General features: G+C 34.3%; 1 protein-coding gene across 1 annotated transcript in view; it reads left to right on the top strand.

Moving 5' to 3' along the window:
- Positions 1-14,284, top strand: part of LOC136026247 (type II inositol 1,4,5-trisphosphate 5-phosphatase-like) — a 106,528-nt gene extending 92,244 nt beyond the window's left edge. The window contains exons 14-15 of the mRNA XM_065702618.1: positions 3,579-3,818; positions 14,048-14,284. Coding sequence (XP_065558690.1) covers positions 3,579-3,818; positions 14,048-14,193 — 386 coding nt within the window. The 3' untranslated portion in view covers positions 14,194-14,284. The remainder of the gene's footprint in view (positions 1-3,578; positions 3,819-14,047) is intronic.
- The last annotated feature ends 8,947 nt before the right edge of the window (positions 14,285-23,231 follow it).

Below are 23,231 nucleotides of genomic sequence, written 5' to 3'. Positions count from 1 at the left end.
GGGGGACTAGAGGATGTCACAAGAGAAGTCCCAGTGTAACACCGCGCCATGAATTGGCGGGATGTATCCCGTCCAGGGATGGGTTGTGATAACATGGATTGTTTTAATTTAATGAATGATTTCTAACAGGTAAATACCTGGAAAGTGTTTTAGAATGATGAGGGGTTACTAGAGGCTGTTAAAGGGTCCACTGATAGTGTGGCACTGTGGTTTGAGTTGACCTGGTTTATCACGGAGGTTTGTCTTGCGAAATTATGAACCAGTGGATTTAAAGCCTGGTTTTTAACTAGTAAATATCTGGAAAATATCTTAGGAATGAGCTGATAGAGGGAACAGTGGTAGTTTGGCACGGGAGTGTAAATTGATATAGTGTATCACGGAGAATTGGCTTGTGAAAAACGTGTACCAATGGATTTAGTGCATGATTTTTAACCGGAAAATATCCAGAAAATGCCTGGGGAATGATAAGGTGGGGTTTCCCGGGGACCCGTCATAGTGTGGCACAGTGGTGTGAATTGCTTGTATTAACAGGTCTGCAGGTCGAAGTTGAGGTGGGAGTTGTTAAATTAATTTTTCGGCGGTGGGAGGATGAAATCACCAAGTGAGAGAAATAAGGGATATTCATTACGACTCCTCTGAAATAACTCTTATTAAGGTTTAAACTTGTCTCTAAAAACAACCTTCCCTCTCTGGAATTTTTCGGTAGGAATTTCATTCCTTTCTTTAATTCATGGCTCTTTTTGCTTATACTTTATCCTTTATAAGCTTTTTTCGCGGTTTGTCTTTTCTATTTTTGGGTTTGAATGCCTGTAACTCTTTTTTTATTTATAAAATTTACAAATACAATAAAAGTTTTTATCTCTTAAATTTTTTGATCCAGGATAAAACCTCGATGGGTAATCATTTACGTAATTTGATCATCTTTTAGGTCATGTACATTGGCATGCTCATTCCAAAATGCCCTTAACATAAGCCGTAAAATGCTGTGTAACGAGGAGGAAAAGAAATACTTTTGGTCATGTATGAAGCTGTACCATATTCTACACATAATGATGCTCTCACTTCTATTTAATTTCTGAAATAAAAAAAACCTATTGAAAGAAAATTAAATTTCTTAAATTTTCATATAGAATCTCACGTGTACATCGTCATTATGTAACACCACGTTTGTGTCCTCCGGAGTTATAAGCAGGGATCCTCCTCGGGATCTGAAGAATCAAGTCACATTAGAATGCTTTATCCTTAACATAAGTAAACATTCCCTATTACATAAGAACTAAAGAAATCTTGCTATGGGGCCTGGTGGTATTGCTCGCTAGGGTCCTTCGTCGTAAAGGCTCCCCACTTGTGGGCCCTAAAGGTTTTTTAAAGAATCAAAGAAGCTATTATGTAACAAACAAAGCCGCTTCCATAACAACCAAAGCAAATATTCCCTATGGCGTAACATGCACCTGCGTCTTGCCCTGAAGGAATCACCGTTAAACCTTATTCGTCATCAAAGGAAGAGAAGAACAGTGGTTATGGCTCAATTTAAACCTGAAGAGGCCTCACTACTAGCACTTTTAATTTCAGTTCGGATGAGCCCTCACGATATTCTACGACCACTTGGTCGAGACGATCAGCCCTGAAAAAAAACTCGCATCCATGATCTTTTTTCTGACAGAAATAAAAAATTCCACATTTTGCATATAGGAGCTTGAAACCTCTACAGTAGGGTTTTTAGATACCTTGAATTGGATGCGTTGAATCAGGCTCGTAGCCATTAAGGGATAAGACTAAACTTAATGAAAATTATATATTTGAAACGAACATAATAAGCCAATTCCTTTGGTATAACTATTGGTATCAAAATTTAGTTTTTTTAAGAGTTACAGTTACTATTGAGCCGGGTTGCTTCTTACTTACAGTTTGTTACCAAGAACTGTTTGATAATAAGCAAATTTAACAATTTTGTTATTCGGATAGATGTCATTAATGACACTTTTGGTGTTGATTAAATGAACTTCGTCATTACTGACTTCGTTCTTTGGTTTTCAAGATGCTGAATTTTTCTTATTTTGTCATGTGAAATAAATTTGGAAGGGAGAGGCGATTTTTACTTTAGCTTAGTAAGGGAAAACTAGTTTGTACCTGCTTCTGTTTTAAATTGATTCATAATAAGGAAATTGAACAATTGTGTTTTCCGGATAGATGCCATTGATAACATTTTTAATTTCAGCTTTTCACTAAATAACATTCATTATTACTGACTTTTGTTTTGTGGGTTCCAGTATAGTAATTTTTGTGTAATTTGGGAGACCACTTGGACTACCGGTTTTTGTATAATACGATAACATTTGCTTTTGAATAGCTCACCAAAAACCCCATTGTAGGTTGAAAATATGTTCCAAAAAAGGTGGAATACTTGGCGTTATCTGCTGAACAGTTTGACCTGAAAATTCAATTTCATTCGTAGAAAAACTTTGTTTAAGCTTTACATTTTTTCTTTTTGTAAATCTTTTGTGGCACAATCGCAAAAAAAGTAAATAACCTTTCTGCGAGTGGCTCTTAGCTCGAATAAAAGTAGATTTTTGCTGAGTATTAACATGGTAAGGAACTCTAGAGCCGATATTACTAAATTAATTGCCAAAAGCATTTAAATATTTTTCAGTTTTTTTAATTAATTTCCCATTTATTTTGAGGTTTTCTGCGTTAGTACTGGTGTAACTTATGAGGATGTATTTTTATGATTATTATTTCTCATGTCTTTACCACATCAGATTTGTATTCTAAAAAATTATCATTATGTCCTTTTTGTGTCGCTGAGTCACCTATCTTATAATTTAGGTTATTCCTGTAAATTCCTGTAAATTTTTGAACGAGTCAGATATCTGCAGTTTTAAATATTTCTTTAACTTTTTATTTTTATAATTGTCTACATACCTTTTATTCATGGACAGACTTTCTTCGCAATCTTTATGTGAGACTTGTATCGTCGTAGTTCGATGTCGTAGTAGAATCATTTTATCAATGAAATCCGCAGATCATTTGTGTCATCGATGGGCTATAAACCTAACTCCAATCGTGGTAATCAACTAACTGTCGAGAGACTTAAGTCAGTTCGTTCATGTCGCTCTTTTTTAATTTATTCGTTGTTGGAATAAATGTCGTTATAAAATAATACTCGGAATAAATATTTGTTGTTGGAATTTTCTAAGTTCGATGTCGTTTATTCCTATTTTAAGATCCAGAAGAACACTTCGTTGGAAATGACCTGACTTACCCGAAAATTATTGACGTTTTAACAACACCAAACAAATCAGAGAAAAAAAATGTTATACAGTAACATAGATGGATGATCTGTAACTCTAGTTTGCTGACAAGTACATGGTTAAAGACCAAAATGTAATACTCAACTTAATAACCTTAATATACCCAAAATCTCGATTCACGGATCACAGTTAAAATCACCAGGTAGGCCTATTAGTAAGTCAAAGGTTAAAATCTCAGTAAAATTTCAATTGTGAATAGGCTTTTACCAGAACCAGTCCTTTCAGTACAAATACGCACCGAGATTGATTTACCAATTTATTATTTAGCGGGATCGATTCATTCAGTTGGTGAAGCCTTATTAGTCTTCTTGGACGCCTTGCCAGAACCAGTCATTCCAGTTAGAATGTACGCCGAAGCAATGGAGGCTAGTGCTACATACCTAGACGTCAAAAAAGTTGTAGCTAGACTACCAGGCTTGCATCGAAGGGTGTTTCATCACCTTGTAGCCTTTTTAAGGGAGTTGCTTGTTCATTCCTTGAAGAATAAGTTGGAAGCCCGATCTCTTGGTGAGTTTCTTACCCCATATAGATGGCTATGATAGATTAGAATAAATAGTGAAATATACAAAAATGAAATCCCTTTTTATATTTGAAAGATGAAATAGAACGAAAAGTAAAATATGACTGGCCCTAGCGAACTGTGCCAGAAATGAAAGCAGAAAACAAATAAAAAGAAAGAAAAATAATAATTAAAAGTAAAAATCTATTTTTTCCGGCTTTTATGGCATGGTAGCTTCTGAAAGGGAGGGTTTAGAGAAAGGTAGAATTTAACTTGCATAGACATAAAGGAGAAAGGGGAAAAAAGGAAAGTGAAAGGTTGTGAGAAACCCTAAGTTTTGTAGGGGATGAAAGAACTTGCTGATTATGTTAGATTGTAATCTAATGCTGCCGGATTAGAAGGGAACTGTTTGAAGTTTTATTTTTTGGGGGATTATTTTTGAATGAAGCATGAAATAGCTTTTCAGATGACATTAATATTTCTTTTATAATTCCTTTTATATTTCCTTTGTATGATTTCTTTTATATTCCTTTTACATTTATGTAAAATGTCCCTTTGACTGCTTTGAGAAACTTGAAAAAGGTGTGTTTGTTTAAATTGGAAAACATAAATTACATGGGAACCAGCATATAATTTATTTTGTATGTTGCGTATTTTCAACCTATGTTTTGTGTTTGATTTCGAGTTTCTAGTAGGTTTTTCTTAATAGCTGTTTTGACAGGTCTTTTAATTTTTTATCTATTTTCTCTACTTATCTCTGCTTTCAAGACTAAGCAAAATCGATAATTAGCAAAGTCGGTTTTTCCAAATATTTCTGCAAGTGAGAATAAGGATGACAATGTATTTTGAAAAGACAAATGCCTTGAAGCATCTTGAAACATACACTATACTTGAAAACAGACTTAACCAATCGATAGATCATTAAGCCAATACATTATAGTTTATGTGGAAAATTTATAAACATCAGTTTGACAAAAAAAATTCTTACATTGTCTTTTGAATTACCACAGACTGACAAATAGATGGAAGGAAATATCGGGACGGTTTCTTAAAATATTAAAATTAAGGTTCTTATTCTTAAAATACACGGTCAAGCCATATAAGGGAAACGTGATTCAAGCATGGAAATTCAATTTTATGTATTTTAGCTATTCGACCGATGTTTTGCATATTGCTATGTGTTTTTGTAGATTGAACTTTAAATTTTTCTTTATATTATTATCGGAGCTATTATAAAATCTTCTCATCTAAAGATGCATTTGAGCGACCTTTCCTCTGATAACTTATGATTTGTTTCTTAGATAGAAAGATTGAAATTTCCCTGATTTTAATCCTGCTGGGTTTTTTTCTAGTCGAAACTATTTTAAAATCTCTCAAATCCAAATAGAAAAGATCACTTACTCCGTAATTCTGAGATTTTTTTTCTAGATACCAAAGGATGTGGTTCAATTTTTTAGAGGGGCCCTGTTGGTAATCCTGCTGGGCATTTTTTTTTTCTTTTTGATTTTGGTGAAGTTATTTTAAAATCTCTGACATCTAAGAGGACAAGTGCATTGGAGTCACTTTTTCTCCTGAATTATTGTGTTCTTTAGATAAAAGTGAGGAACAAGGCACTTTTTCTCCTGAAACATTGTGTTCTTTAGATAAAAGTGAGGAACATTCTTTTCAGAGGGGTCCTGTTTTTAATTTTTTCTAGCCATTTTTTTTTATTATTATGGAGTCATTTCGAAGTCTCTCAAATCCAAGGAGGCTTTTTTATTCGAGATTTTTCCTTCCTTAATGAACTGTTACAGTTGTTTCATACTTTTCAAACGTTTATATTCAATTCACCTTTTTGTTTGTTTTGTTTGTTTTTGTTTTAAATTTATTGTTGAGTGAGTGAATTTTGAACTTTAATGAATATAATAATCATGTTAATATAACAAAATGATGAGGCAATAATTACAGTAAAATGTACAAATATTGTCCGTTTTAAATATTTATGATTCAACTTTTTATGTGGTTGACTATATAAAAACAATTTAAATGTGTTTAAACAATGTAAAGTTTTTTACCCCCCCCCCCATTTGGGAAAGGGGGGGGGGGTTAAATCTGAACTTAGGGAACAGATTTAATTCTTTACAGAGGGGTCTTGTTTTTAATTTTTTCTGGCCATTTTTTTTTTATTATGATGGAGTCATTTTAAAGTCTCTCAAATCCAAGGAGGCTTGTGTATTCGAGATTTTTTCCTTCCTTAATGAACTGTTACAATTGTTTCATACTTTTCAAACGTTTATATTCAATTCACCTTTTTGTTGTTTTTTTTTAATTTATTGTTGAGTGAGTGGATTTTGAACTTTAATGAATATAATAATCATTTTAATATAACAAAATGATGAGGCAATAATTACAGTAAAATGTACAAATAATGTCCGTTTTAAATGCTTATGATTCAACTTTTTATGTGGTTGACTATATAAAAACGATTTAAATGTGTTTAAACAATGTAAAGTTTTTTGTACCCCCCCATTTGGGGAGGGGGGGGGGGGGTTATATCTGAACTTAGGGAGCAGATTTAATTCTTTTCAGAGGGGTCCTGTTTTTAATTTTTTCTGGCCATTTTTTTTTATTAAGATGGAGTCATTTTAAAGTCTCTCAAATCCAAGGAGGCTTTTTATTCGAGATTTTTCCTTCCTTAATGAACTGTTACAATTGTTTCATACTTTTCAAACGTTTATATTCAATTCACCTTTTTGTTTGTTTTGTTTGTTTTTGTTTTAAATTTATTGTTGAGTGAATGAATTTTGAACTTTAATGAATATAATAATCATGTTAATATAACAAAATGATAAGGCAATAATTACAGTAAAATGTACAAATAATGTCCGTCTTAAATACTTATGATTCAACTTTTTATGTGGTTGACTATATAAAAATAATTTAAATGTGTCTAAAACAATGTAAACATTGTTTTTAAACGATGTAAAGTTTTTTGTACCCCCCCCCCCATTTGGGGAGGGAGGGGGGGTTAAATCTGAACTTAGGGAGCAGATTTAATTCTTTTCAGAGGGGTCCTGTTTTTAATTTTTTCTGGCCATTATTTTTTTAATTATGATGGAGTCATTTTAAAGTCTCTCAAATCCAAGGAAGCTTGTTTATTCGAGATTTTTCCTTCCTTAATGAACTGTTACAATTGTTTCATACTTTTCAAACGTTTATATTCAATTCACCTTTTTGTTTGTTTTTGTTTTAAATTTATTATTGAGTGAGTAAATTTTGAACTTTAATGAATATAATAATCATGTTAATATAACAAAACTAGCTGTTGGGGTGGCGCTTCGCGCCACCCCAACACCTAGTTGGTGGGGGCGTTTTGCGCCCCCCAAGCCCCCCCTCCTGCGCGCGTAAGTCGTTACGTGCCATATTAGTTACGCGGCATTGTAGTTGTGTCCCTGTGTCCCACCTGTGAATATAGATATATGACTCTTGAACATGCAACATATAATTGTCCATGGGAAAAACAATCCGTATTCAGATCTATACCTCATTATTCTAATAATTGCCCTTGAGCTTTGTTGATGGTGATTGCTAATCAAACATTCCGTGTGTCCCCATCGTCATTTATATATCCCCCCTGTGCCCCTCGGCGTCCCCGTTGTAGTTGTGTCCCTGTGTCCCAGTCGTCATTTATAGTCGACAAACATGACGTCAGTCGACACACAAACATAACGTCAGTCGACACACGCGTCCCAGTCGTCATTTGTGTCCCGGTGTCCCAGTCTGTAATTTCTCTTTGAGTATCCCGGTCGTCATTTATATTCCCTGTATCCCGGTCTGTATATACATTTGTTTTTGAATTGGTATATGATGAAATAATTTTTTGTTTTTTTCCTTTTTTTCTTTTTATTTTTTTTTTTTGTAGTTTTTACCTTTTGTACTTTTTTTTTATTTTTATTTTTACTTTTTTTAGTTTTCTTTTTCTATTTCAGTTTTTAGTTTTTCTTAGTTTTTTATTAGTTTTTAGTTTTTTTTTTCTTTTTAGTTTTTTTTTGTAGTTTTTACGTTTTTTTAGTTTTTTGAGTTTTTTTTCTTTTTTAGTATATAGTTTTTTACCTTTTTTTTAGTTTTTTTTAGTTTTTTAGCTTTTTTAGTTTTTTTTTGGTTTTTAACCTCTTTTTTTAGCTTTTTTAGTTTTTTTTTCTTTTTTCTTTTTAGTTTTTTTGTAGTTTTTACCTTTTTTAGTTTTTTTTTTTATTTTCAGTTTTTTTCCTTTTTTTAGTTTTTTTTCTTTTTCAGTTTTTAGTTTTTTTTATTAGTTTTTAGTTTCTTTTTCTTTTTAGTTTTATTGAACTTTTTACCTTTTTTTTAGCTGTTTTTATTTGTTTTTTTTTCTTTTTTAGTTTTTAGTTTTTTGCCTTATTTTAGTTTTTTTATTTTTTTTTAGTATTTTGTTTGTAGCTTTTTTTGTAGTTTTTATCTTTTCTAGTTTTTCTTCTTCTTTTGTATTAAGGCTAAAGCCAAGGTTCGAACCTGGAACCTCTCTGACCTAGAACCTGGAACATAACGCTTTACCAACTCAGCTACTTTGACTTGAATACATTTACCTTTTTTAGTTTTTTTTTTATTTTTATTTTTAGTTTTCTTTTTCTCCTTTATTTTTCAGTTTTTTTCCTCTTTTAGTTTTTTTTTCTTTTTCAGTTTTTAGTTTTTTTAGTTTTTTTACCTTTTTTAGTTTTTTTTTCTTCTTTTGTATTAATGCTAAAGCCAAGGTTCGAACCTGGAACCTCTCGGACCTAGAACCTAGAACATAACGCTTTACCAACTCAGCTACTTCTGCTTGAATACATTCACCTTTTTTATTTTTTTTTTATTTTTATTTTTATTTTTTTTTAGTTTTATTTTTCTCCTTTATTTTTCAGTTTTTTTTCCTTTTTTTATTTTTTTTTATTTTTCAGTTTTTAGTTCTTATGGCACTTGGTATTAACCAAGTGACATATAGCAATCGCAAATTCTGTCGGTCTGTCTGTCTGTCGATCCGGTTTTGCTACTTTACAGTGTTCGGACTCGCCTATAAATTCCAATAAATTCCTATATTTTAATGCACTCCTATAAAATTCCTATATTTTGGCTAAAATCCTATTATTCCTATATTTTCGGCTGAAGAGCACTAAGTACATTGCTCATGATTTGCAATTTTCTGTCTTTTGGTGTAGATTGATAATTAATTACAACTGTTGAGCTTTTTGAACTTAACTAATGCTTTGTGTTGGGCTTAGTAAGCTGCTTCTGCCTGGGCTATGCTGTTGTGTTGACTGAGTAGCCTATGTTTTGTTTTTTGTCATGTTGGGCCTGTCCGAAATGAGCAAAGATCAGTATATAGGCTAGCAGTCTCTGCTTAATGAGACTGCAGTTCTTGCGACTTATGTGTTTCCTGGCTGAACGCTGGCTGGCTGATGTGAATACGGCCCAGTTATTCAAATGGGCTATTCTAACATAGTTGCTAATCGAGGGAAGTATAATAGACGTGCACTGGGTAGGCTATATGCTACATTCTGTGATCAATCTGTCCGTTATCTATCTGGTCTTTATCCCCTTCTAAAGAAAAATGATGTTAATCAGATTCGGACTTTTTATTTCAGATATTGTAAATTTTTACTTTATCTCCCCCCTTGGTATAGCAATGGTAAGATAATTCGTAAGTTTGATGTCCCTGATATAAGTGCAAAGTTGGCCCTCCTCTATGGAAGATTGTCGGAATCAGCTTTTTATCGTTTATCGCCTCATCATCGTTTGGTCTGTCTGTTCGGTTAATCTCATTGTAGCATAGTGTTTTTATGGCACTTGGTATTAACCAAGTGACATATAGCAATCGCAGATTCAGTCGGCCTGTCTGTCTGTCGGTCCTGGTTTTGATACTTAAGGCACTTCCAGGTAAGCTAGGACGATGAAATTTGGCAGGCGTATCAGGAACTGGACCAGATTAAATTAGAAATAGTCGTTTTCCCGATTTGACCATCTGGGGGGGGGGGGAGTTTGGGGCCCGTTAATTCAGAAAAAATAGAAAAAAGAAGTATTTTTAACTTACGAACGGTTGATCAGATCTTAATGAAATTTGATGTTTGGAAGGATATCGTGTCTCAGAGCTGTTATTTTAAATCCCGACTGGATCTGGTGACATTGGGGGAGTTTGGAGGAGGAAACTTAAAATCTTGGAACACACTTAGAGTGGAGGGATTGGGCTGAAACTTTGTGGGAAAAATAAGCACAAGTCCTAGATACATGATTGACGTAACCAGAACGGATCCGCTCTCTTTGGGGTAGTTGGGAGGGGGGTTGATTCTGAAAAATTAGAAAAAATGAGATATTTTTAACTTACGAACGGGTGATCGGATCTCAATGAACTTGGTAATTTATGTGACCAGGCATACCACACCATTTGCCACAAATCTGATCCCGAGGACTTCCGAATAATTTGGCCGGTTAATTTGGAAAAAATAGAAAAAATGAAGTATTTTTAACTTACGAGCGGGTGATGGGATCTTAATGAAATTTGATATTTGGAATGATCTTGTGTCTCAGAGCTCTTATTTTAAATCCCGACCGGATCTGATGACATTGGGGGGAGTTGGAGGGAGGGAAACCTAAAATCTTGGAAAACACTTAGAGTGGAGGGATCGGGATGAAACTTGATGGAAAAAATAAGCACAAGTCCCAGATACATGATTGACATAATCGGAATGGATCCGCTCTCTTTGGGGTAGTTGGGGGGGGGAGGGGTAATTCTGAAAAATTAGAAAAAATGAGGTATTTTTAACTTACGAACGGGTGATCGGATCTCAGTGAAATTTGATATTTAGAAGGATATCGTGGCTCAGAGCTCTTATTTTAAGCCCGACCGGATCTGGTGACATTGGGGGGGAGTTGGGAGGGGGAAACTTAAAACATGGAAAACACTTAGAGTGGAGGGATCGGGATGAAACTTGGCGGGAAAAATAATCACGAGTCCTAGATATATGATTGACATAACCGGAACGGATCCGCTCTCTTTGGTGTAGTTGGGGGAGGGGTTAATTCTGAAAAATTAGAAAAAATGAGGTATTTTTAACTTACGAACGGGTGATCGGATCTCAATAAAATTTGATATTTAGAAGGATATCGTGTCTCAAAGCTCTCATTTTAATTACTGACCGGATCTGGTGACATTAGGGGAAGTTTGGGGTGGGGGAACCTAAAATCATGGAAAACGCTTAGATTGGAGGTATCGGGATGAAACTTGGTGGGAAAAATAAGCAAAAATCTTACATACGTGATTTACATAATTGGAACGGATCCGCTCTGTTGGGGGGGGGGGGGTTAATTCTGAAAAATAAGAAAAAACGACGCATTTTTAACTTACGAAGGAGTGATCGGATCATCATGAAACTTCATATTTAGAAGGACCTCGTAACTCAGATCACTTATTTTAAATCTCAACCGGATCAAGCGTAATTGGGGGGAGGGGCAGTTGGGGGGACCGGAAATCTTAGAAAATACTTAAAGCGGTGAGATCAGGATGAAACTGGATGGGAAGAATAGAAACCTGTCTAAGATACGTGACTGACATATCGGCTTGAATACATTCGTTTTTGAATTGGTATATCATGAAATAATTCAGACGTCACATGCGGACAGTGACGTCAGTCGACAGACAGACAAACAACTTATTTTTATATATATATAGATGATAAGGCAATAACTACAGTAAAATATGCAAATAATGTCCATTTTAAATACTTATGATTCAACTTTTTATGTGGTTGACTATGTAAAAACAATTTTATTTTTAAAAAATACATAAAAATGCCAAATCAATTAACAATTTTACTTGATTAATTCTAAGAGATCGGAGCATGGTTCTTGCTGGGTCCCACATATCTCTCTGTATCAAACATTTTTTGTTTTGTTTTATTTTTTAATTTCTTTTACCGAATTTTGATCCATTCACGGCAATTCATTCTGGCCCTTCAGTTTCTTGGAAAATGTTGCACAACGCTTTTGGAAATGCCACAGCAGATTTATAACGCAAAAAAAAGGTGCTTTTTAAATAAAATAGAAGTACTATTTTTAATCCCTTTCCTATATGGTATGAAAAACCTTGGAAGTAAGTCTTTGCCTAAACTAAAACCGTCTAGCGGTCTTAAAAAACGACTGGCTCTTGATGAAGCAAAAAGGCAATTCGAATAATCACAGGGGCTCTTCAGCCGCAGTTCAAGCCCGCCTGAACAGATGAGTCGCCATAGTTTCGGCAAAAAGGCAATGATTCGAGTATTTTTGTTGATTTTTTTTTACTTGTATTGTTATATTACTTTATATGATGCTATGTTAAAGCGCCGAAACCTATGTTGGCAAGTGTATATTCCTCTGAAGAGCCCTGATGCGAAATGATCACCCGGGGAATGTTTTGCTAGATTTGAGGTACTTTTGCTTATAGTTGTACACCGGCTTATATTTATTGATGTTAACTTTGCTCGATTTTAGACATGATTAATTGGCTAATGAATTGGTTATGCTGTTTTGTCCAAGGTGGTTGGATGGATGAGTAAGGTCAAGACCTTGTTCATGTGCTTGTTCGGGTCTTTACCGCCATCCCTAATGTGAAAATATATAGCCTAAATTACGTATTTTCCATCTATTCTGTCACTTCTCTTTTTCTTGTTTTACGCTAAGCTGAAAGAAGCCAACGAAAATAAACTGGCTCTGTGATGCATCAATGAACCAAAAGCTAGAGAGGAAAGGTGTATATCTTAAGTACCATAACATTACATAATAGAAAACTTTCAGAATTTGTGTCGCTCTGACAGTTTTAGGCAGAGCGGATGTTAAGTTTATCAGCTTGCCAGGTTTATTTGTATTCACTAATTTGTGTTTTATTGCAGGAAAATTTGTTTCAGTATCCTTAGGGAATTTTTTTCTAAATAATATTGAAATCTACCAATTAAAGAATGAAGTATCTAGGGCTAAAAATGAAGCTTTCCAAAAGACTGTCGCTTGAAGACATAGCTTAGTTTTACCTTGAAGCTTCGATTCCACAGATTTTCATGATCAAGTATTTTTTCCTTCCCTGAGACGGGTCTGAATCTTTTCCCTCCCCTTCTCCTCCTTCCCTCTTTCCGACTGGAAATTTTAAAAAATACGAGTGAAATATGCATTCAAAGCGACAGTTCTAGGGATCATGAATGTTGCCTGCTAGTCTCGTTCGCGTAATGAAGGAATCTCACTGTCTTGCACCTGGAGTCTAAAAGGGAAAATGGAATCAGAACCACTAGTTTCACAAACCTTGACTAGCAAGTCTCAAATTTGAACCGCAAGTTTCACAAAAACTAATTTTTTAGGAAGGGGGGCTAAATAAACATAATTTTCTTATTTTTTTCTGCCAATTCTTTTTATTTTTTAAAGGATTTCTTTTTTCAGATAGAATTAAATTGTGGCTTCTTATAAATATGCTAGTTTTGGATGGCATTTGAATATGCAGGCATTTGAATATGTATGTAAGAGATGATGGAATGTTTAGAAGGAAATGTTTGATTTGACGAGTGGAATTGCGCCAAAGGTGCTATTTATGTCAATTTTGGTTAGTTAATTCGAAATTTATTCGACGATTTGTACAGTAGAGTGACTGATCACTTTTTGGAGAAATCTGCATAGGGTAGGCAACTACTCTCCGGACAAATTTTTGTTAGTTTTCAAGAAGAAAGTACTTTATCATTTGAAGTAAGGCAACAACTTGGAAGTAGGACCAGGGAGGCAATTCTTCTCCCTCCCTAGATTTTGAGACCTTTCTTGATATTTTTGGTTATGACAATTATCTTTTTGTATCTTCATAAAAAAAATGAAAAAAATAGTGAGCACTTATTAATATTTTTTGAATACCTCACTATATCTAGTTAATTACTTCATCCAAAGACTCACTGTATACAAAAAATAATAATCAAAAAAAATTCTTTTTGAAACAACTTATTGTATTCTCAAGGAAAGAAGGTGAGCCATGTAAGAGAAACTTTTAAGAATCAATTCAAATACACCGAATTCTCTAAAAGTTATATTCGCCTAGGTCAAGTGCTGTTTTTTAAATATTAAAGAAAATCTTTTAGGAATAGGTTTGCGTATCCAATGTAGTCTTGTTCGGAAAGTGATTGTTTAACCTTCCACATATCCATCTACTAATATTTTTAATTAACTAAACACACTTATTTCACTCCAATTATCTTTCTCTTTTCAGCCACAATATTTGGTAGTGTTTTACTTCGAGATGGGCTACATCATCATAAAACAACGACGGCAGCTTACTATCAATCAGTAGAGAAAAAGAAAGCTGCTTTCCTGCTCCACTTTCTTACTGCTCCACATTGGGACTGGACTGAGTAGTTATTGAAAGTAGCTTCGCTATTTTAATTTTAAATTTAAGAATGGTTCTTACCACCGACAAAATGTATGTAATACAGACGTCCAACTTAAACATATTCTGATACCAACCAATTAGGTGCTTGTGCTCACCTATCCACAGTTTTTTCAAACTTCCAGTATACATGAACGTCATCATACATAGCCTAAAGGAGCCCAGATACCCAGCTCCATCTCTTAAGGCCGTGATTAAGTGAACTGATGGAACTCAAAAATCCCATGTTAAAATCGAAAATTTATATTTAAAAAGTATTCAAGTATTCATTAGTGGAAAGATACCTTTTTCAATATCAGGCCGTAACTTCTTGAAGATGCTACAAAATGTTTGCTAGGATTTTGCTTTATTTCCTCTAATTGCTTAGAAATCTTAGAAAATGTTTCGCTCTTTTTCACAAGTGTACTCTATGAAGGATAATGCTTTTAGAACAAAATCGGTACTATCATGAGCGGAAGACAATAGCCTGTAAGATGATTGCAACCATTTTTTGATGTATATTCCTGTTTTCGAACAGTCCCATAGAATGTTGTCAGCTACCTGAAATTTTTACAAGTTGGTTGCCGGAAAGAATCGCCAATATCACCCCTAGAGACCAGATTGACAAGCTGGTATAATTAACCTGCTATTTCCGCCAATGAATAAGTGCTATTTGAAGGGTTTTTGAAAATCGAAGGTCTCTAGAGAATTGAGAGACAGAAGGCTACCCTAACTTCGATTTTGAACCACGGTGTTTTCAAGTTCACTTAATCACGGCCTTAACATTGTAAGATGGGGCACATATACATCTGTATCATATATGTTTTGTCCGTGGCTCTTTTACCCATGGTTTGCGCAGTTACATGTTTTCGTTCTTTTTTCCTTTTGTTTTGGCGGAAAATAGGTCTTGCCCAAAAATAGCCAAAATGCAGCTGTTTGGATTTCGCCTGCCAGTTGCATTCGTTAAAATACAATAGGCAAAAGCAAAACATTGGATTAAGTATTGAGTGAAATAAAGTCTAGTAAATATTCACTAATGATAGTTGGTGCCTGGTCGCTAGATGGTGTCTAGATAGAACCTCTGCTTGTCATCATTAGGTTCAAATTACCGTCTGTCATTAATTTACCAAAAGAAATTAGACGTTCTTTCAAAAGGATGGAAATTTTATACCCCCCTCCCTCCCTCCAAACATACCAGTAGAACAAATCATATCCAATGTAGAGTCAGCTATAACTCTAAACCAAACAACAATCAATTTTGATCCACAATATATTAGAAGCTCGGTTTCTAATACCCTCAGGAAAGGTTTGTCCAAAAAGAAACAGGAATTTGAACCTGATGATGACAGGCACAGGTCCTGTCGAAATTATCATTTGAAGAAAATCAATCACCTGACATCAATAGCTTAGGTAAGCTTATTACCATCTATCATTAATATGTATGAGTCAGGTTGACCTCAGAGAATATATCTAATAAATACTGTTATTATATAGGTCATATTTGCATGGGTGCAAACGTTGAGAGAGTCGGGGAACAGAATTAGCCTCCAAACATTGTTGAAGGAGGTTTAAAAATGAACAGGGAAATAAAGGAATTCTCAATAAGATTGCTTGCTTTTTTGGGTGTCTTTCTCATTTTTTTTTTAAAATCAGGCAAATTTTCTCAGATTTCTGGTTTTGTTTGGGTAACAATAAAATGAAAGAATTTTATATATCTAGAATCAGCATAAAAAGCCAATACTGTTGGTGTAGCAATTGTCGTGAGAATTCCATTTTCAGTTTTGATAAATATTGGTCCAAGTCACCTTTTACTTACAGTTTGTTCGTTTTTTTGTTGTTGTTTTTTTTAACCTCCTAAAGATCTTTGAAGAGTAAACTGAATCTGTATAAAAAAAAATTCCTTTTAAGTGTACTCTGACTTCGTTAAGCTGAATATGACAAGCCCCAGCACTCTTCTTAAAAACAAAACTTTGCTCCTATTCATTTATGAATTTCAGCGTTAGATAAAATATCATAAACAAAATCGATTCGTCTAAACTTCAGCATTTGATCATCTTTGCGGATGTATTTTTCAGGAATTCAGTAAAAAATACTTCAACCCGGCAAGTGAATCTTCATGGCGCATGAACTAGCGAAATCACATAGCATCCGTTTTGTGCAAAAAAATCTGGTGTGCAATCTAGCTCTGTGGCAGTAAGAACCTTAGTTATTGTTGCCTGTAGGTTCAACTCTGGAGGAGGGGAGACACGGAAAATTGCTTTTTAGGCCTCAATCTTTTGGTTTCTTTCCAGGGAATGGCCTTTGGATTAATCGCGTGGGAGGAGTTCTCCTGTATTTAGGTACCCTTAGCTCTCCCTAAGATTTCCGTTAGGTCTTATCTTGTAGTTGTTGCCCGAAGTAGGTTAGCTTTTCGAACAATTTTGAGCTATTACCGTTATCTGGTATAAACTTGTGCGACGATTCTATTATTGGGGACCAGAATCAGTTTGATTTTACGTATCGATACAAAAGAATCATATGGTAATACAAGTTAGTAATTGAAAGTCTTTGATAATGTGTATCCATTGCATATCGATACTCAGTAATTCAAGTTGAGTACTGCCTGAATTTAGAATTTGTCATCTATGCTCCGTATGATACTATGCATATCGATACTCAGTGGTATCGTATCGGTGGATAAAATATATCGACACTGTACAAAAATATTACTCTTTATCTTGCATCTTCTGAAAATAACTTATTTGCTTATGCCATTTTACGAAGTAATTGAACTCGATTCCGGAATGCGGTCACGCCCGAGATGTAACCTACGACGTCAAAAAAATTCAAAATAATTACATGTCTTTTCTAGAAGTTTCATCTTTAGGACATTTTTAAACGTTTTCAAAGTATATATGACTTAACTAAATTATTTAGTTTAAATCTTCTTAAATTATAGTTAAGAATGTTCTTCATTATCAGGGACATAAGAAAAAATAATACGTGTTTTTTTTTACCAGGCGATTTATTTATTATTATCGAAACCCTTGTCTGCTTTTTCTTGGAAATTATATTTTAGAAGTTATATTTGCTTTCTGTTAGAAATAAAATTAAATGAAAATAAGTTAATAATGGGTTTAACTTTTAATACAGATAGTGAAAACAAAATGTATACTAATAAAAGCCCAAATATTTGTAATAAGGGTTTTTAAAGGCTGTTTCTGTTTTTAGTATAACCTAGGAAGTTTAGGACAGCCTGTGTACTACAATAGAATTATTATTTATGTGTTTTTGGGCAACTTTTTTTTTCTTCTTTTTTGTCAATATTTAGTTCGAATTTATGGGTGAGAAGTTTTCAGTCATTTTGCTATTTAGGATACTTTGGTCAATTAACTTAACTAATTGATCTATACTTGCTCTTAAGGCATATTCAAAGAGAAAAAGAGAGGTTACTTTCATATATTTTTGTATTAAAGTGGGCTGTAGTTACAATGATTCATTTTGGTGATTTATCTTTGGAAGCCAATCACATTATATCTTTTCTTTGAAGAAAAAAAAAGTCACACCTTTTTTAAACCCGGTTGGCTAACACCGAGTGACCAATCTAGACATACTAGGAAATGCAGTATGTGGATAGACAAATTGCTCCGCACTTTTAAAACCTAATTGCTTCTTTTGTGAGAAATGTCAAACAAGTAAAAAGTAAAAAAAAAAGTTTTTCTTCCAATCACATTCTCGTATCTTTGAAGAGAAAATTAGCAATGCCTATTTTAAAACCGAGTTTAAAACTAATGTCAAGTGATTAGACATACAAGGAAACGCAATACTTGGAGAGACAAATAACTCTGCTCACTTAAAACTTGATTGATTCTTTTGTGAAAAACATAAAGCGAGTAAAACTTACGAAAAGTTTTTGAGTCATAATATTTTGTACGAGTGAACTCTCTGTTTCTCTGCGGTATATCCCTTTATGCCTAGTCATCTATTGTTATTACTGAAATAAAAAAGGAATAGTGTTGCAGTGAATTTAAGTTATTCCAGTATCTATTTTTGTTCTTGGCTTTTGGTATTTATGATTTGAGGTAAAAGAGGCGGGGACATATTTTGAACTCAATGGCTTTGTTATAATCTTTTGATGATTACATTTTCCATTTAAATTGTTTATTGTTTTCACAAAATAGTGATAGTATATTTGTGGTATGTTTTAATTGTTCTAATGTCTCTTTTACTTTTTATTCTTTTCTGTTTAAACTTGAAAAAGAAGAGGTGAAACCGATTAGTTGCTTTTTTGGAACTTCAGTGAACCTTGCCATTGTAAAGAATATGCAGATAATTCGAAAGCAGTGATTTTATTGTTGAAAAAAAAAGGAACACTTTTTAGAACAGATAAAGATCGAAGTATTGTAGGTGCAATCACTATTTAAAGAAAAGTCTAGACGAAGTCTTTAGTGTTTTGATATTATCCTATAGCTTTATCTGAACTGTGGCATGTAATCACATGCCACTATTTTTTTAATCATCTATTTGTTTCATGTATGACAATTCTTTATTAATTAATGAAAACATAATGATGTATTACACGCATCATACAAAAATAATACAGGTACTCACTTGTCAATTTAGTTACAAGGAGCCACGATTCATAATTTTTTGCTTTTTTTTGGTTGTGTCAGTGCTCGAGCACAACTAGCAGTGTCGTGAATTCTGTCATTTTTCCAGGCTTTAATTAGTATCGGCTAGTCGGATCGACTGGGTTGTCAATCTGCCTGTGGGCTTCTTGTCAGATTATTCCAGTTACAATGTTCTATGTGTTTTGTCACTCTTTGGAGGCGTAACCTTTCTTGTATAATTTTGTTTTTTTCTCTGGTCCAAATGGCTTTTAAATAATTACAAAATGGTGACCAAATGCCGAAAAAATATTTGGGATCCAATTCACCTTATTTTGGGGGATATGTATAATACTTGGTCACAGAATCAAGACTATCTGTACATTTTGAAAGGTGCTTTTCCGTCGATTGAGCTTCACCGAAAACCTTTCCATAATATCCTTGAAAGGTTGTAACAGGCATTTGGTTGATGAAGCTATCACTTCACTCGAAATCACATGCACCTAGCTCCTTTCTAAGTTGCTTCAAGTCCTTATCCACACCTTCAAACTTTATTAAAGCAGCTTTATCAACATCGTCGGGTTATGACATCATCCGGTTATGTATCATCGGGTTATGGCAGTGGACTCGGGATTCTGGCTCAATTTCTGCATATACGCTGAGGTGACGAAGTGAAGAAGCGTTGAACAATTATCACGATTTTTCACATCTTATCCTTATCTTATCTTATCCTTATCAATAATCAACTTATCCTTATCAACACCTGCTCCTATCAACATCTTATCTTATTCTTATCAACACCGTCAAACTTTATTAAAGCAGCTTTATCAACATCGTCGGGTTATGACATCATCGAGTTATGTATCGTCGGGTTATGGCAGTGGACTCGGGATTCTGGCTCAATTTCTGCATATACGTTGAGGTGACGAAGTGAAGAAGCGTTGAACAATTATCACGATTTTTCACATCTTTTAACTTTGGCAGAATGTCAAGTGAGAATCCATCAGCTTGGCCACGCTGAACATTTCCTTCATTCATTTAATTTCCAAGGGCTAAAATTATGCCAAGGACTCGTTTAATCCCTTTGCAAGTGAACAAGATATCACAAGCAGATTATCTATTAGGGTCACCAGATCACACTCCAAATACAATACGTGAGACGATGTGTTCTTCAATTACAGTAGATATCTAACAAAACTAGCCTGCCCTTACAATGTTACACAATGTCATTGGATTATATAGCTCTTCGCTCTTGTTTAAATTGCACTAGATAACGCTCTGCCTGCTCAATTTCATTGGGTATCGTCAATATTTAGGAAGCCAAATCATCTGATCGGATGGCTTTTGATTTTTGCAAAAATATTGAAGTGAGAAATCTGTGATTTAATGCGAAAAAATCTAATGAGAGAGAAAGCCCGTTCAACATCGTCTGCCTGAGGAAGATATTTTTTTGTAATGAAGAAAGAGAAAATATATCTATTAACTGCAACTAAAGGCCCGTTAGCAATGAGATCTTGCTAATACCAAAATTCAGCCCGTCCTAAAAACCAGTACCAACTAAAGATTTTACCAGATTTTACCGTTCGCGATGGATAATTTAAAAACTGGAATCAACTAGTCCTGTAATTATCCTATGTGTTTGGCTTTACCTCAGACATCATATAGTCCTTGTTTCTCTTGTTATAAATATTCCTGAGGTCTGAACAGCTCCAATAATTCCTCTCTATAGTTTACTTCTTTTACTCTGTTTTTACATTTTGATTATTAATTTTTATTCACAATTGTTTCTCTATCTGGATAGAACTTGAGTTAACTAAGTTCAAATTAATTGAACTTTGGTTTTGGCTCGATCCGGTTCCGAACGTTAGCTAGATCTCTATTTTGAACGGGTTTGCTTTCAACCGATGCTCAAAATTAGCGCTAGCTTGATCTCGGTATTAGTAAAATCTCATTGCGACCAGGCATTATGGGAGACAAAAAACAGTTGATCCCTACCTGCCATCTAACTTGCACTACCGATAGAGATCTTTGTCTTGCAATGGATTTAATTTACTGATAGTCAGAGAGTGGATCCTACTGGTTTTATTGTTTGATCTAGTGATCCCCCTCCCTCTCTCTCTCTCTCTTTTTCTGTCTCTTACTTTTTCTCTCCATTCCAAAATTAAAGATAGTAGTAAATGAGCCACTCATTTACTATTTGGTTTATACCCGTATAGTTAATGATATTAGATATTACACACCTCAACTTCTAGAAATTACTGTTAGACAGGAAATTCTCATGTCTGGCTTTCTGTGAGATACACTAAACTGTATTTCTGCATAGCTGGGCTAGAGACATTTGTGTTGGCAAGAGTGACTTTGATAAAAAAAAAAAAATAGGTTCTTTTAAACAATAAATCAGGTATGTATTCTGGATACCATTACAGTGAAAGGGATAAGTCTGTCAAGACTCAAAAGCATCCAGGAATTATAGGATGAAAATATGGAATTTTAAGGGGGGGAAAATTTTGGGTGGCTAAAAGGAGGAACATGGAAAGGCTAAAAACAAGCATCAAATAAAATGTGATACAAAACAAATGGTGATAATTGTCCTAAATAAAGAGAAAACTATTTGCAAGAAACCAATGTTCTAATATTGACAGTTCCACATTTTTCGTCCTCCATTGGATCCCTATAATTTATTCTGTATCTATTTGTGTGGACTCATTGAAATACATTTATGTATTGTGAATTGTCCAACTTTTTCGGGGAAGAACAATTTTCCTCTCGAAAATGTTAATATTTTAAAATGGTTCTGCAATAATCCGACGTTGGTCTTGTTTAAGGTTTCGTTCACTAGAGAAGTGTTCAGGCGCTGGATTTTGTTCTGTATTATGTCGGACATGAAAACTTATACAAGGTTGAGATTAGTTTAAAGATGGATTCCGATAACTGTCGACCTCAAAGTCCTTTCAGACTCATTATTTGCCACATGGATCGCTAGTTATTGGGATCCTGTCTTTAAATTGAGTTTAGCAGTGTGGAACTTCGAGTTTTGGACTAGATCCCAGAATCAGTTTAACTTCCTCACGCGGCTTAAGGTAGCATAAGCCAACTTAAAGTAAAAGCTATTCTCCTTTGATCTTGTCCTAATTTTTGTACTTGTCATTTTGGATCTTGTAAAAACGTTAATTTTGTCAGGTAGTTTGAAGAATTGCTTCAAAATGTTGTGATTGGAATACTGCCAAATTTACTTTTAATAAGGTAAATTAGGGTATGCCCTTTATGTATCTCTAAAAAAGTTGTTTATTGTTAATTAATAATAACTATTTTGATTATATTTTCCATTTAACTCGTACGTGGCAGTACGTGGCAAGTCTGCTTAAGTTTCAAATGCTTTACAATTTATAGGATTTTTCTGCAAACCATAAGGTGTCTCTATACGGAATACTATCTATGATTACCATGATATCTTGTCGTTACCATGCAGGGATCCGCCCGGGAGTGACATTTTGCGTCATAAACAGATACCATTTATGTGGAAATTCTGTTCTAATGCGGGATATCGAATCCCTAAAGATGATTCTAATTTATCTTTAATTTTTTGGAAAGACTTTATAGCCCTGGATACCTTCCTCGGATCCGAATTATGTTGAGTATCTATTTTCCAATATTATATATAATTTGTCTTGGTGTGACTTTCTAACTCGGGATATCAACTAAATGAGATACCATTTATGTGGAAACTTTATTTTCGAACTTCATCTATAATTTTTTTTTTTTAGTGACTCGGGGCAGATTTTTTTTTTCTTTTAGTTGTTCTGCCATCGAGTTATTGGATTTTCCATGAAAAGTGTCATTTTATCTGTACCCTTTCAAGTATTTCTAATTTTTCTGAACTTTTACTTGTTAACTATTGTTTGTTATGGATTAAAATATGTTTGTTTTTGTGATACAGTTTATTAATCTTATTTTTGCTTTATCCTAGGATATTTTTAAAAGTTTAGGCTATATACCACAACTCATCAGTACTTTATCAACTCACTGCAGCACTAAGCCGCCTGAGGCCAACACAGCTCCTTACTATCCTCCTCCGTCCCAATCTATTCAACGTCTCCCTCTTTACACCCTCCCAGGAAGTTTTCATTTCCATTAAATCTTTCCTTATGACATCATCCTGCCACAACCCCGGACGACCTGCTTTTCGTTTTGCCCTAGACGGTTGGCCGAAAACAACAGTCTTTGACAATCTGTTATCCTTCATCCGCAGAACATGCCCTAACCATCTCAACCTTTCTCTCATTATACCCCGAGAAAGCGGAATGAACCCCACTTTTCGTTCAACCTACTCTTTAAGATACGGTCAGTCTGTCTGGTACCCAAAATGATCTGTAGGCAATTTCTCTGGAAAATATTTAGAAAAGTTTTTCTATTTTACGGAGCGCCCATGCTTCATAACCGCA

This window comes from Artemia franciscana, chromosome 1 (genome assembly GCF_032884065.1).
Source record: "Artemia franciscana chromosome 1, ASM3288406v1, whole genome shotgun sequence".
Classification (NCBI taxonomy): domain Eukaryota; kingdom Metazoa; phylum Arthropoda; class Branchiopoda; order Anostraca; family Artemiidae; genus Artemia; species Artemia franciscana.
Note: the sequence above shows the minus strand (reverse complement) of the source record. Positions and strands in the feature narration are given on the sequence as shown.